Source organism: Poeciliopsis prolifica, unplaced genomic scaffold, assembly GCF_027474105.1.
Source record: "Poeciliopsis prolifica strain line A6 unplaced genomic scaffold, Auburn_PproV2 SCAFFOLD015, whole genome shotgun sequence".
NCBI lineage: Eukaryota > Metazoa > Chordata > Actinopteri > Cyprinodontiformes > Poeciliidae > Poeciliopsis > Poeciliopsis prolifica.
In genome coordinates, this window is record NW_026562390.1 from 8147747 (window position 1) to 8163225 (window position 15479).

Genomic DNA, 15479 nt, shown 5'->3' on the forward strand with positions numbered 1-15479 from the left:
GACATCCGAGTGGAACCAGACTCGTCCATCTAATGTGGAAACTGTAACTGTCACTTCCTGTACTGAGTCACACTGAGATGCGGTTTTGCACAATGTTCAAGTCATATACACACTCAGTCTGTTTTGGTTTAAGACTTACCAAGCAGAAGTAACGTAAAGATACATATGTCACGGAAACGTTTATTTATTAATAAATAGACAACGCCTTCCTGTGGTTTATTACTTGTCTTTTTCTTGCTTCCTCCTCCTGCATTGGCCCACCTGAATCCAAATAGCAGAAGTTCTCCTTTAACTCAGTTTTTGGTTTTTGGATAAGGGCTTTTTCAGTAGACTCACACTCTAATGTTAATTGCTAGCAGAGGAAAAGAAAAGTACAACCGAGTGCACATGAAACCATATATTTTTTTCTTACTGGGCAACATTAATCTGACTAAACTTTTCCTGTCCTTGGTCCGTTAGTGTTACGAAAATCCTTCCTTTTTACATGCCACAATAATGAGAGAAACAGTTTATAGACGGTTATTACCTAGCAATGGGTTTGAAACAGAGGTCCAGCACATTTGGTCAGCTATTGTATGTGCTGTACAATGGTTGCTGGAAGTATTTTGTTGTTGACTTGCTATCCAGAAACTTCTTACTGCATTCTTGTTGGCTGTGTAGGAGGCTCTACTTCTGCTTTTCAAACATGTATGATTGTATAACCACACATTTTTGCAGCCATTTTCATATGCGACTGTAAACTTTGAGTCAGGTTGGCGTGGCCAGCGACAGCTTATTTGGATTTAAAGTGACATGACGTGTAACAAAATCTCACCCTGAAAGAAGTTCAAACAGTTTTTATATAGTTTTATAGTGAATTTCAACTACTCACTAGTGTCAGATTTTTCAGTCAGATTGCAAATGCTTATCTGATAACAGAAGTGAAATAGAGGAAATGTAAAATTGTCGACAGATCAGATGGTATTAAATAAAGAGGAAAAGAAGCAGCGCTTTAATGTGTAAAATTTTTATTATGTGCACAGAACTGTCTGTCAGAGGTTCAGTAAAACACGGGCTGAGTGGTCCCTTCCCAATACCAAGACGCACCGGAGAGGGCAACGTTCGTCTGACCCTTAACAGTGACAAGAGGCACCACAACATTTTCACAACATTTACAGCAGGAAGATGTTACACCCACCCACCCTCCACCTCCATGTTCGGACCCCAATGGTAAATTTAAAAGCCCCCAGAAGAACAGGAGAAAACTGTTTTAGGATCTCTTCCACATTCATATTCTGACTGATGCCAACGAGCAAACTGCGGGGAAGAAAACAGTCCGACAGCATTTGTTTTAAAAATAATCCAGCTTTGACTTGTACTGTTCTACCAGGTTGTGACTGGAATGTACAACAGGAGGAGAAAAAAACAACAACAACGTAAAAGCAGTGCATGAAACGGCACACAATTCATATTTGGCAACACAATAAGAACAATGGAAATACTGATGCTACAGTTGTTGAGCAGTAAGTACAACCTTCAAGTGAGAATGCTTCACCACATCTTAAAAAATAAAAACAGTTAAGACTTTCTGTAACAAAAACGTCTTTTCTTCGGATGTGAACATGAGCTTTGAAAGTTTTTCCTCTCCTCCGTGAGGGGGTCAGGGCAGAGTGTGAAACGGGAGGTCCGATGAGCGAAAGTAAAAGTTCGTCTTGGAATGTGGGCTTGGTTTCGGCGGAATGGGACGGAAACCAAGCTCGGTGGAGCCGAATCTTTAAAAACTGGCCGTAGCTGACTCCAGAAGAAAACAGCAATCCTGGCAAGGGTCTCTGCGTCTTACATGGCAACCTTGGAGACCTGATCTTCGAGTCGGGCGATCCGGCGGTCCTGGAGGATGACGCGGTCCCTGAGTGACTTGAACTCTCGGAGTACCTCTTCCAGTTTGTCTTCCATTTTCTGAGAAAGAAAAAAACAAAACAAAGATAAATATTGAACATTTGGAACCAGGGGAGAAATAATTTGGATCGTGAGCAGAAAAAAAATAACATCTGTTCATCTGTTATAAGTCAAATGTGATCCAACAGGCAATGGGGTTTATTTTTCCGTGCAGCTGTGCTAAATTGAGAGCCAGAAACAAGATTTTGTACTGATCCATAATTTTATGGGATTTTTCAAAATTATGACTGTGAACGAGGAAGAATCCTGCAATCACACCACACCATCTGTTCACAACAACAGTCAATATTCAATAAATGTTAGTAAAAATTGTATTTTCTGCAAACACTTACAACAGTAGATTGTGGAGAAACATGTTTCTGGATGGTTGGGATGCTCTCTGCTTTTATGGCCGGCTTGCTCTCCAGGACGTTGGTTTTGACCACCTTCAGGTCCCGGTTCTTGGTGGAGACGTAGCCGTCTTTGAGTGAGATCAGGATCGGGCCTCCGTTCTTCCCGGCGAACCATTCCTCTGCCTCCAAGGCGGGATCAGGGCCGGCCGTGTCCGGGTACAGGTCGTCCTGGAACAGATCCGACTGGGAGGGCGCAAAGCGTGGAACAAAGGGAAAATTATTAGGCAACAATAAGGGAAGAGCATATCAGCTCACAGAACAGTAAAAGACACGATGGCTTTAAGCAAACTTACCTTACGTGGGACTGTCATGATGATTGGTTCACATTTTCTCTCATGTAATTTATAAAACCTAAAGATGAGAAATGAAAAGAGTTTAATATAAGAGAAAACAAAGTAGTTATTTTAATGGCACTAAAATTTTATCAGAAGTGAGACAGATTTTTTTCGAGGGTACAATTTAAACATGGCTGAAAAAGACTTTTCCCTCTGTTTTAAGAATTATTATGGAAGTATAAATAGCAAGGAACCAGCCTTCATACCAGAAGATTGGTTCTGAGGATCCTACTTTGGTATGAAATGTGTGAACCAAATCAAAAGTCTTTGTGAAGATGCTGGTCTTTGTGAAGATGCTGGCTGAAGCTGATAAGAAAATTATGAAAGGAGTCCTAGATGACCTGGAATGCCATTTAGTGAGGAAGAAGCCATAACTCCAAATACAACATGAAGGACAGATTGGAAATACTTTTAAAGACAAATGTCAGACGTGTCCTTTAGTCTGACACAACTACAAAGTTGAGCATATCAGCCATAAGTATGTCAATAGATTATAATAGTGAATAAATATATGAATACAGTTGCAGCTCTATGAATAGAACAACTTTGTTTATTTGGCATAAAACCACTATCATCATTTATATTGATAACATAAAGGCAACATTTACAGTGTGTGACAAAATGACAATAACACTGTTTCTAAATGACTTTAAGGGGATTTCCAGCAAGATTACTACAAATTTCCATTTCAAAATTACATATTTTTTCAGATTTTTGCCCTTTCAACGCCAACAGAAACATGTTGCAATGTTGACATTTTAATACATCTGGAATCTTGAATTCAGATCTTTTAAAAAAAAGTTTATTTTTGGTCTCTTCATGATTTCCAGGAGAGAGGAATCACTAAAGTGAAACTGGTTTATAAATAATTCTACACAAAGAATTGGTTCATCTGACTCATAATGTAACTTTGAGATGTTTTTCTCATTATTCTCTTCTTCTTTAAGTGGTCAACCAGCGATGTGTTGCATGGAAGCGCACACATAAACAGAGCATACTGGTGAGTTTAATCTGCATCATTGGGGAAGAAACCACACCAACTGGAGGGAAGACTGATGACAGACAGTTTTTGTGCTTAGTTAATAAATTAAGTTGTTAAAGTGAACTGAGAATTTGTAAATGTTTGTCTTCTTGAGATTTATTGCAGTTAATAGAGTTTGGCTTCACACAATATGATGAGCAGTGGATGTAATGGTTTGAAAGGGAATCTATGTCAAAATGTATGTTTATAAAAATCTATATGAAAACTGAGCTGTGCAACTTTGAATGCTGTGATTTTTCTTTTTTGTTTGCATTTCTGCTGCTCCAGCCACATTGAAGACAAAAGATTTTCATTTCATCCTTAAATCTTTAATGAGAATTAAAAAAAAAACAATCAGAGGTTTGTTGATATATTTAAAACTATCAACCCCAGGGCTTATGTGGATGGGACAAAATACAACACCAAAATAACATTTAATTTATATTTTGTTTTGATAAATGATTTAAAGAAATTTGTTTTTTGTGTTGAAACAAAGAGATAGTATTAAAGAAAATTAGGAAATGCAAAACCTCCATATTTTGCTTCATTTTTTCCATGTTTATACTGACATGAAGACAGGAAAAATGTAATTAATCTGTAACAACCCAACCAAACATTAATAATATGGATTTATATGTTTGTCTGACAGAATACAATGAACTGAAATTAGTAATTTTTTAAAGCCTAGAGCAGATTTAGGTTTAGACTCATTGCTTTTACATTTTGCTTTATTGTTTAAAATAAAATACTTTCACAATTTTGCTTCATTTAGACCTAAAGAAGCAAAAAGGAGCAAACTTCTTAAAAGAACATAAATATATATAAAACATATAATGTCTTAATACCTAGCTATTTCACATTTGTTGACGTCCAGGCCTCTCTTGGGCATGTAGCCCATGCCTCTCTGGGGCTCCTTTGTTGAAAAGGTGTTGAGGTAATGAACAAACGGCGCCTCGTCGGTGATCTCAAAGTACCGAATGCTGCTGTCTCCCTGCAGATACAGAATGTGTGAACCTTTTGATTCAACATTTGACAATAATTCAAAAAAAAAAATGAAGCCGATGTAGTGTCAACTACCTTTCCACACAGGTAGACTATGCTAGTGTCTGGATCGTAGAATGGCAGCAGAACTCCATTGCTGGAGTCCATCTCTTGGACACATATAGGCTCATCCAGGTTGTCCTGCAAACACAGAATTATATATTTAACTTTTATTGGTATGCTTTAGGATTATATTAATTACAAATGGAAAAAAACCAAACAGAACATGCTCTCTATTAGGAAATGTCACTTGGTATACTTGGTATTCATCGCCCTCTGCTGGAAAAGAGGTGCACAGCAGAGACTTTGGCATGATTGGGGAAAAAAAAAGGAAATGTTCAATGTTTTAGATTATTTAGATATTGTGTATTATATTGAAACTAATCATCTGACTGGTCTGTATTTAAACAGCTGTGTAGATTAAGAAGTCATCTGACCAAAATTTTTAAAATAATTTTAGTTTCATTAATCCTAAAAATACTGATGCCATTCTAAATGCCTGGGACAATTATTTTGAAATATAATTATTTATTTAATGAATTACTACTACATTATAATAACATAAATGTCAGAATTTATTTGCTGTATTCACTTCTAACTTTAGTATAGCATTGCCCAATAAAAGTAGTTATTTAACGACTTATTTAAATTTTTGATTCTCTCTCGTTGCTTTCTAAATTAGGGCTACTAAAAACTATTTCAGTCTGACGATAATTAGATTAGTTATTTTGAGAATTAATTCATTAATCAGATAAAATAATTTGGACATTCTGCAGATTTTCTACTTAAACCTTTTTTATACAATATAAGAAATGCACTAAATCATGCAAGTAAAAAACCAAAATTTCTTCTTTAAATAAGAAAATCAACATCTACAAAGGTTTTTTATCTTAAAAACAAAATGTCCTCTTTGTAGGACGATTAGCATTTTTTAAGTCTATACGCTTCAATAAACAATTAATTGTTTACGAAATTTGTTGACAATTACTTCAATAACTGATTCACCACAATTAACCGGATCGCCTCAGTCCTATTGTAAATCATTAATGATGTCAGGATGTAAAGATTTGGCTTCATGATTCGAGTAGAGAGTTAATTTTAGATTCAAGAGGACCAGATGATGAACACATACAGATTTCCACAGGGCCAGCTGACGCTCGCTCATGCGGCTGAATCCAGTGGTGAAAATGTTTCCGTCTGCTAAAAAGATGGCTCTCATGGGTCGAGCTCCCTCATGGGCTTTGTCCTTCTCCTAAAGGCAGAATCACACCAGTCAGGTTGTAAAACTGTGGCACCAGATGAGTATTTAGTGGGGAGACATTAATCTCTGATCTAGCACCTTTTACTTACCGCCACTATCTTCTTTTTACGTGGGTCGATGATGCGGACCTTTTTGTCCTTGCAGGCGGTGCACAGCAGGCTGCCGTTGCGACTCCAGCTGACGCTAAAGATGACATCCGGGTGCATGTCGTCCAGGCTGATCATGGCCTCCCCCGTCCCCACGTTCCAGATGACCACCTGGTTGTCACAGCCTGGAACAGAAACAGGTTTATTCTCAGCAGACACTACAACGCAACAGGAGCTGCTCGTATAGATTGTTATGTTCTTGTTATGTTATTTAATTTTGATTAGAGGAATTTGATCCAAACTCACCGGCACTGAGTAGAACATTGCGAGCCGTGGGATGCCAGGACACAATGCCGACCCTTTTAGAGTGGCCCTCCAACACGACCACAGGCTCTGACAGCGCAGCATCCAGTCCATTCTCAGGGATCTGCCAGACCTGCATCGAACGGAGGGAAATTAGGAACCACAGAAATAACATCACAGAACCATGTTCATACTTCGCTCTAAAGCAAACACTGAATGCGTGCTAGAACATAGAAATATGGCCTTGCCATGACTGTGCAGTCCTCCGAGCCGCTTGCAATGACGTGATCATTATGTGGACACCAATCGATGTCCAACACTGGGCCTGTGTGACCACAAACTGTTGGGTACGCCTTGTCTATACGGCCAGTCTAAGAGACAGAGGAAAAGGGTTTGTCATTCCTAATCAATACAATTCAGTTCAGTTTATTTGTGTGTGTGTACAGACAGACAGACAGACAGACAGACAGACAGACAGACAGACAGACAGACAGACAGACAGACAGACAGACAGACAGACAGACAGACAGATAGATAGATAGATAGATAGATAGATAGATAGATAGATAGATAGATAGATAGATAGATAGATAGATAGATAGATAGATAGAGAGAGACAAATCACAACCCAAGTCATCTCAAGGCACTTAAAAAAAAACAGAAGCAAGTCAATAATTTTTTACCTTCTAACAGTCCCAAAACTACACCATTCTCATTCTCGTTAGCTAGTAGAAGTTTCTGACCTGGTCTGTTTTTAGTTGAAGGAGACAACATTTCCCAATAATAATTTAATCAATTGTTAATGTTTCACAAACCAAAGTGAGGTCTTTGGGAAAATCTGCTTGCTTTAGAAAACACTCCTATCACTGTAGGGTTGATGTAACATTTAGTGACATGTCCAAATTCAAGTTCTAATCAGTATTTAACAGGGTTTTCTTTCAAAAACACAGAAACTGAACATCAAGCTTCTAAAAGACAAAGTGAAAATCACAAATTGAATACCTTATTTAAAGGAAGAATGAGAAACGCTCCTCCTCCGCTGGCATCTATGATGATGGCAACAAACTTGGGGTTGACGGCACAGAAGGAGCTGTCCCATGTCACCCTGGATACACGGATGTCATCGTAACACTGGTCGTTCCTCACCGCCTGACCGAACACGTGACGGAACTTGCTCTGTCGCACAACTCGCCGCGACATTTCTGTGGCGAGAAACAAAGCAGGGAGAAGCATGGTGAGTCTGAGCTACTCCATCAAAAAAAACAGAAGAATGGGATCAAGTGTGTCACAAAGGAGCTGCGGCACTGAGATGGGGTTTATTAATTACGTCTGAGTTTATGCTTTTACGGTCCATCAACACCACTTTCTGTAGAAGACACGTCTTCTCCTGATGCGTTCACGTACATCAGGGCAAATTTCCAGACTAGATTCAACGAGGCCATTTGACACGGAGCGCATTTTATTTAAGTTGGTCTGATAAGATCATAATATTCCCAGTTTAAGATACAATATTAATAAAAAAAATTTAAAATGGATTCACTGTAGACAAAATTACAGAGGCTTTAAAAACAAGATTGATTGATAAATAGGTAGATAGACAGACAGGATTTAAAATGTCATTCTCTTGATAAATATTTTCATCTAGTTAATATTCTAGCCTGAGAACCTATTTTGCTGCCTAAGCTCTTGGACTCTAGTTTATTTTCAGGACCTGCAGAACTGGAAGCAGGGCGAAGGCTCTAAGCCGTCATAACGGATGTTACAATTTTAAGCTGCTGCATCAGTTCCTGTGAATCCAGCACAGATGGGCTGTTAGTTACTGCTGCAGCCTTCATGAAATCATCCCCATCTTTCATCACCATTAAACGCCGCTTGATTCAGCGTTGCACTAAACACAATGCTCTAGATGCTGTTCATTTCTTCTCAAACACAGGCTTGCAACTGAATCGTTTTTGACATAATGTTCCAATTTGGTGTTTAAATATGAGTAAAGTCGTAAACGGGCGCTCTTGCGATACATTAGTTGACTCGTACCTCAGTTATGACCAGGTTTGCCATCACAGCAGACCACCTGCTCCTTCACAGTTGAGAGATTTCTAAAATGGAAAAGCTGACTCACCCCTCATTGAGTTCAGACTTGGATTTAATCCAGAACCCTTGTCTACAGACCAGACTGCAGAGGTGAACTGTACTTGTATCACCGCCACTGTTGGTGTTGTTCTGTTCTTATAAAATAGCTCAGTTGCTTGGAAACTTGATATTTATTTTTGATGGGACTCCAGGATTTTTTTTTTTGGACCGCTGTTGTTTCAAAGCCCTTACATACACATTATACACCCACATAAGTGCCAATTATTTCGTCCATTTCGACTTTATCTTCCCACCGTGTGGGTGTGCGCAGACTGACTTTGCTTTGGTCACATCAGGTGTAAAACACAGATTTTTATTATCTTTTATTTAAATGTATTTTGGACTCTTCAAATCTTTATTTGCATACATCTGTGGTGTGGAAAGCAAATTACCACAAGAAATAAAAGCTAAAATTTATTCAAACCTCGGGATGACTCACTCTGCTTCCTGGAAAATATAAAAAAATGTTTTGATATTTTCAAAGGTCATAGGTTACTAGGGCATTTGAGAAGTAGCCTACAGCATCACAGATACTACATCGTACCTAACAGAGGGCATGAGGTCCTTTTTCTCATATTTATCTTTTGGATAATGACATGAAGTGCTTCGAGTCATCTGACCACAGTCAAAAATTCATAAATCTATAAAAGAATGTCTTACATTTTTCATTTTTTGGGAACCTTAAAAGGTGCCAATAGGTTTGGCACCTGGGATCTTGAAAACAAAGAATAAAAGGTTAGCTTGTTTTTAATTTTTTTTCTTATGTCTGTTACACAATAAAGATGACATATAAAAGCTTCTTAAGCAGCAGGAGACAAGACTCATCAGTCTTTCTGCCTCTTCTAATTTAATTCTCCATTCCGTGACTGATTTTTTTCTAATATTAAAAGATAAAAGTATCAATGCAAAGAGTTAGTAGCAATAAAGGTCTCATGAGAACATTTGTAACTATTAATATGGTCTGAGAAAAGAAAAAAAGAGCTGACAAATCTAATAAATCAAGCGCAAAAGCTAGACATGGAAGAGACGACGGTGACACATGGCAAGTCTAGCCAGCCGATCAGAACATCCTGTACGCACAGAACCCCATTCAACAACATCTATCAAGATTAACTCACAAATTTATCACACAGGATGGTCAGCAGTAATACTTTACTCTCAAATCTCCAAAACTGGGATCATATTTTGAGGTCAGGATGCCAACAGAAAGGAAACATGTTATGGTCCAACATCAAAGTAAATTAGAATTCAATATTTCTATGATTGTTTGTATCCATAATTAATCAAACATGCTAAATAAATATCATTGATTCTTTCTTCCTTCCGGCATTGCTGTTCTCCATCGCATAAACTGTTTACATCTCTCTGCTGTTATTTGTTGTTTTCCCTCTTTTCTAACATCTCTGTTTGCAGTTTTTTCACTTCTTGTAAATGGTCTGTTTCTCAAGCACAAATATACACGCACGTTATACTTTTTTTCAATGATCCTACTCAGCCTGCCATTTTTATATTCTCTAAATATTATATTCTCTAATAACATACTAGAAAATATGTTATTCTGTTTTTTGGGGTAAATCTGCCTCACTTTCGACTGGTCCATCTGAGAGAAAATAAATGTTATTTATATTTCTCAAGCTAGTGGCCTTAATAGTTTTTGTTTCCTAAATGTCAGTAACCATTTTGCGGTTTCAATTACAATATTGGACATAGTGACTTAATATTTTAGCTCCTGTGCACGTGCACAGCCAACTGTGCCAAACTAGTGGCATTATATGTTTCATTTCAGTCATATGTTTTCCTGTCGTATAACAATCTGAACAGCCTGTAGTCGTTTTCAGTTGTCTACATCCATTTTCATGTTCTAATGTGCATTTTTGGGACTCCTCTAGACATTAGAGTCAAAAGCAAACAGTGGAAAAACCATGCAGAACATGATGCTATCGTTAACAGTGCCTCCACAGATACAGCTACTACCGCTTTAACTCGGCTTTAGCCTATCACACCACCGGCACGTTGAACATTTGAATTCCGCTTCGTGTTTTCAATGGAAGCTGCGCAGCACGGTGCTGCTGTTAAACAATGGTTACCTAGCATGCGATGCTAGCAACATTAGCTAATATTCCCTTTGAGCTCTACATTAAAAACAGGCGTTACATACAGTGGAAATTAAGGAGACAGTTACGCTAGAGTAGTGGTTCAAAACGATGTTGCCAGACGTTATAAAGCATCCTTTTTGACGTTGTAAAAGAGAATGCTAATTAAAGCTAGCCGCGCTTGCTAACCTTAGTGCGAGGTTAAACAGAGGGTGGACTTTGAAGTTAGCTTCTGATTCATAGAACGAGGGTCTTTCACAGTTGTTGGGGAATATAGGCTAATTTTGGGCTGCTCTAGTAAAAAAAAGGCTAAAATAATAGTCGAACCTTAACCTAATCTACAGATAGATTAAAAAAAGTTTTATGACTGCTCAAATCTTTATCTGTAGAAATGCAAATAAGTTCAATATTTGTGGATTTACACACCAAGAAATGTGATTTGTTCCCAAAGTTGGGGCAAGATCTCTGGGGTTTCCAAATGATAAAGTAGCTACAAATACATAAATAAAATCCTGAGAATTGTTACTGTTGAAGCCATAAATTTAATATACATTACATTGCAAGCAACACAAAGTGTTATTATTTAATAGCAATTTTAATAGCTTTGTTTGAGGTTAGATAGTTTTAGGTTTCACAAAAAGAATAAAGGTTTCACATATTGTAGGTTATGTTTTAAACAAACTGTGGCCAGTGTAGAGTAAATTAATTAAATTTTGACCATTTTGAGATTTTTGACCATTGCCAGAGTAGAGCCCCGTAAAAAGAGCGAAATGGTCCTTTACACGACTGCCTCGAAAGTCTCGAATCGGAAGCCAACTTCAACGCAGTGGCAGCTGGAAGCTGTAACGGGGCTGGTCCCGTCAACAGACACCGACACAGACGTTTCACCGTCAGGAGGCGGAACAATGGGAGCCGTTAGCTTCATGTGAAACCACTATCCAGACAAAAAGCCTTCCTTTAGCCCCGAAATGTTTTTTTCCATCTCGGTTGCCCGTGGGTTAGCAGGCTTGCTAGCCGTTAGCTGCGGTGGACCGCTGCCAGCTGACTCAAGTGCAGAAATTTCCACCCAGAATTTATTTATTTATTTTCATTTTTTGGGTCGCTCTCATTCCCAAACCCATCCAGCGAGCGTCCACGGATGCTGCAAAGCTCACAAAATAAATGCTAAATTGCACGATGCAAAAAAAGGGACACAGTTCAAGTTTTCTTACCTCCTAAAATCTATGCAAGATTTTCCAACGCAAGGAGGGAGAAAAATCAATCTCAACACATGAATGTGGCAGTTTAGGCGCGCCCTTATCCTGCAGGACGTTGCTTCAGTATCCCTTGTCTCCGCTGGAAAAAAATTAGTCCAGCTGCAAGGATCTTATTGCCCCCTCTCAAATATTAATAGGTAAAGTAAACCCGGGCTAAAATCCCTTTAAATATAGTGGTTAAAAACACCGCATCTGCTGCCTGCTCCTCACCTGCGGAAGACTAGCCGTACTCTATTCTCATCCCGTTATTAAATTCACCAGGATACATTGGGCTACGGCACATGCGCAAACCAAACGCCAGCTCTGATTTCTCAATGATCTGAATGGAAATGGGGATGGTGGTGTCAGGAAAAGAAAACCCCCAAAGCGTCAGTCTGTCCTCCACATGTCTTTATAGGATCATTTTGTTTTCTTAAAATAATAATAATAATAAGAAACATTAGAGTTCAAGCTGGACATCTTTCCATTCCCTCATTTCCCTTCACACTACACAGTTTCTGGCCACAACTGCTTAAATAAATCATATGAAAAAATGCGCTTACAGTTTGTTCATCAGTTTTCATTAAGCTGATGTCACAGTTGTGTCCACTGTGTGGTCCGCGGGCCTTGTTCATTTCATTGTAATTTGTCTCCTTCCCTTTAGTTTTTAATTTTTTTTTTTTTTGCATTTTTTCCCCTTCTTGATATCTTTGCTGGAAAATGTAATTTCTTAGCACTATGTAAATCTTATTGCATAGCATTTTGCGTTTTTTTTTTTTTGTGGAGTCTGCATGTTTCCATCATTTGGTCAGATTAAAGTCTACTGTGATTTTGTAGCTTTGCATCCTAAGTGGTTGTTTGTGTTCATATTTTGGAAACATTTAAATAAAAGAAGGAGGTTTTCAGACCTTTGGATTCTTGGTGTTTCTTCCAAAAGGTCGACAGAATTGTGTTTTTATGGAGATCGTGCACAAAGCATTGAAACCAGAAGGAATGGTTTGTCACACATTATCACCAGGTTTTGATGTGACCTGGTAATAAACTACTAACAAATATGTCTAAAATCTTTTTCATTGTGGTTTCTCTCCTTGATTTCCAGGACTTTGTCTTCATTAATACAAAATAAACGCAATATAAGAATATAAGTGATGAGGATATTGATTAAAAGGGCCGACAACTGGTAATATTTGAGACATTTTTGTTTCCTCGAAGCGTATACTTCCTGCAGAGTTTATTTATAAATTCAGTCACAGCTTAATAAATTTAGTTTTGGTCTGTAAGTAATTTTTCTCTTTTGTTTTCTAGCCTGATAATGGTATAGGCTGGCAGAAAATTAAATAAATTAGTTTAAAACCTAAAGCCTCAGAAGGGATGGTTTACTGTGGTTTCTGCCCACCAAGTGTGGAGTTTAAAAATAAAATAAATAATCTCTATAGGAGAGACATGTTTAATAATGTTGAAAATGTGGAAGAGGACATTAGTTGTGTATAGTTTTGGTTCCTACCTTTCTTTGGAGGTGCTTGGATTTCCACTGGTCTCTCCTTGGATTTCTTTGGGACATCAAAGGCATTCTTCATTTGGGAAACTTTCAAAGTTGGGTTCTGCTCTGCCAGACGAACCTGAACTTTGGGCCCTTCAGGTTTGACTCGACCTTGCTGTCTCTGCATTTGGTTCGTTTCTTTCACAATTTCGGCCACCGGCTTGTAGGACCCCACCTCGCTGCATCTTTCTGTGTCTCTGCTGCTGGTGGGATCTGTTGAATCTTTAGCATGCTCGCATTGGCTGTGTGTATCGACTCTGTGAGTCAGAAGGATCGGTTGTGTTTCCTTTTTCTCTAAAAACGTATGTTTTCGGCTTTCAGTTTCATCGTTAGGCACGACCCTTGGCCTGGAAAGAATTTCCGTAACAGGAGGAGGCGACCATTTGCATCTGGATCGTCTCTCTAGGAACACCCGTCTCTGCATCATGTCCAGGTTTTGAGGCTCTTCCTCTGGAGACAGCTCTGCCATTCGCTCACAATATTCATAATCAATCATATCTCCAAAGCGATCATCCATGTCCCTCGGAGACAGACGGTCCCACTGACCAACGTCAGCTGATAGTCGGCGGAAGTGAGGCGGTACAGCATACGAGCCCCTTTCGTCCCACAACATGCACATGTCCTGATTAGTTGGTGCACCATATGGAAGATGTTTGTTGAAATGAAACGTGTGTCTCCTCTTGGCCTTATCCTCTGATCGCAGATGATCTTTGACTCTTCTTTGCACTTCAGTAGACATTAGCTGGGCAGTTTTAAGCTTTATGAAAGGATTCTTGGGCTTTTTGGGGACGGGAGGAGGTGGACCTTTTGGTCTGGATTTCTCTGCTGGCATGGTGGACAAGGCAGACGGTGCTTCTGGTGGACTTGATGTGTCTTTCCCTGGTAAACTGTGAGTTACAGGTGGAGGTGTGACGACTGCAGAGAAGCAAACAAGCTCACTTTCCTTTTTCAGACAAGCAACCTGGATAGTTTCATCACAGCTTCCCGCCTGCAGTGGAGAAGGCATAGAATTAGTTTGTTCCAGGGTCATTGAATGACCGTCTTGCAGGTGTGGTTCTCCGGAATTAGACGCTTCAGTTTGTGAAAGGTGAGAGCTGGTGATTTGAACATTATCTCTTTTGGTAGAAGATAGTAGGTTGCTATGGACTCCAGCTTTGGCCCTCTTGGACACAGCACCAGCAAACCTGTTCTCATGTTTGTGATCAACTTCTTGCCGCTGATCCTTACAGGTGTTTTGCTCCTCCTTCATACGAATGGCAATATTTTCGTCCGCCTCTGCTATTCCCTTCCCAGTTGTCTTGGTTAGAGCAGCCCGGCCACAGCTTACTCCTTTTAGCTGGCACCTGCTGGCTGTCACTTGAGTTGAATGACGACCCATTTCTGTCTCTAAACTGTCTCCGCCTGAACCCTTAGCACGTGCACTGTCTTTATTCTTCTCTTGAGGTGAAATCCTGGAAGATTGTAAAAGTTTGCCGTCATTGCAAATGTCAGAACCTTCCTCCTCGCACCCAGGTCTGCTTTGGGGACCTGCGGTGCTGTTTTCCACATCATTCGACATCCAGTTCTCATCTCTTTCCAGAACTACAAAGTCTTCCTCGTTGGAAGGGTTGCATGCGGTTGTTACACCCTTGCTGCTGTCTGTGTCTGAGAAGTTCAGATTGTCTTGCTCATCCATCTCTGCAGCCCCCCTCCTGGCCGCTGCCCCTTTTTCAGAGCCTTGCTTTTTGTTGGAGATTCGTCTCGTCCCCTTAAAGCTCAGGACCCTTTTTGAGTCCCCAACAGCATGAGAGTCTGTCTCCCTGCCTGGCGCCACCCACTCTCCTCTGGAGTTCAGAAGGTGTTCCTGCTGACCCTCAGCCCTGATTGGCTGCCCGCTTTGGGGGCCTGTATGTGAAGAAATGACAGCCAGTTTCCCTGAGTTGTCGATTATTCTAATCCCACCAATGCTCAGATTGGACACAGAACTGCTATCCTCCTGATGTCTTCCCTCGTCTTGTCCCGCAACCTCGGAGAAACGCTTGTCTCCGGTTTGCTCGGACCAGTCAGAATTATCCAGGGATTCCTCGTCTTTTTCAGACATCCTCTCCAGCTTCTGCCCCATGACTCC

The 15479-nt window shown here is 39.6% G+C and overlaps 1 protein-coding gene across 2 annotated transcripts; it reads right to left on the reverse strand.

Moving 5' to 3' along the window:
- Positions 1 to 996: 996 nt before the first annotated feature.
- Positions 997 to 15108, reverse strand: LOC129366585 (coronin-1C-A-like). 2 transcript variants are annotated; one of them, XM_055040535.1, is made up of 11 exons: positions 13337 to 15108; positions 7377 to 7576; positions 6623 to 6745; positions 6378 to 6507; positions 6075 to 6256; positions 5857 to 5976; positions 4761 to 4865; positions 4529 to 4674; positions 2621 to 2678; positions 2268 to 2510; positions 997 to 1935 (listed from the first exon to the last, which is right to left on the reverse strand). In XM_055040535.1, exons 1-11 carry the CDS (start codon positions 15045 to 15047, stop codon positions 1816 to 1818), a joined length of 3138 nt encoding a protein of 1045 aa, XP_054896510.1. In that variant the 5' UTR covers positions 15048 to 15108; the 3' UTR covers positions 997 to 1815. The 2 variants fall into 2 exon arrangements, with proteins under 2 accessions (XP_054896510.1, XP_054896511.1); XM_055040536.1 differs by lacking the exon at positions 13337 to 15108 and adding an exon at positions 11809 to 12103.
- Positions 15109 to 15479: the final 371 nt, after the last annotated feature.

What these genes read in the sequence shown, in the direction of transcription:
- LOC129366585 (XM_055040535.1), bottom strand. Translation starts at nt 15,047, where the DNA reads ATGGATGAGCAAGACAATCTGAACTTCTCAGACACAGACAGCAGCAAG. An exon ending in AGCTGGCCCTGTGGAAATCT is followed by an intron (nt 4,866 to 5,856) that starts GTATGTGTTCAT and finishes CTGTGTTTGCAG; the next exon opens with GACAACCTGGATGAGCCTAT. An exon ending in TAGTCTACCTGTGTGGAAAG is followed by an intron (nt 4,675 to 4,760) that starts GTAGTTGACACT and finishes CTGTATCTGCAG; the next exon opens with GGAGACAGCAGCATTCGGTA.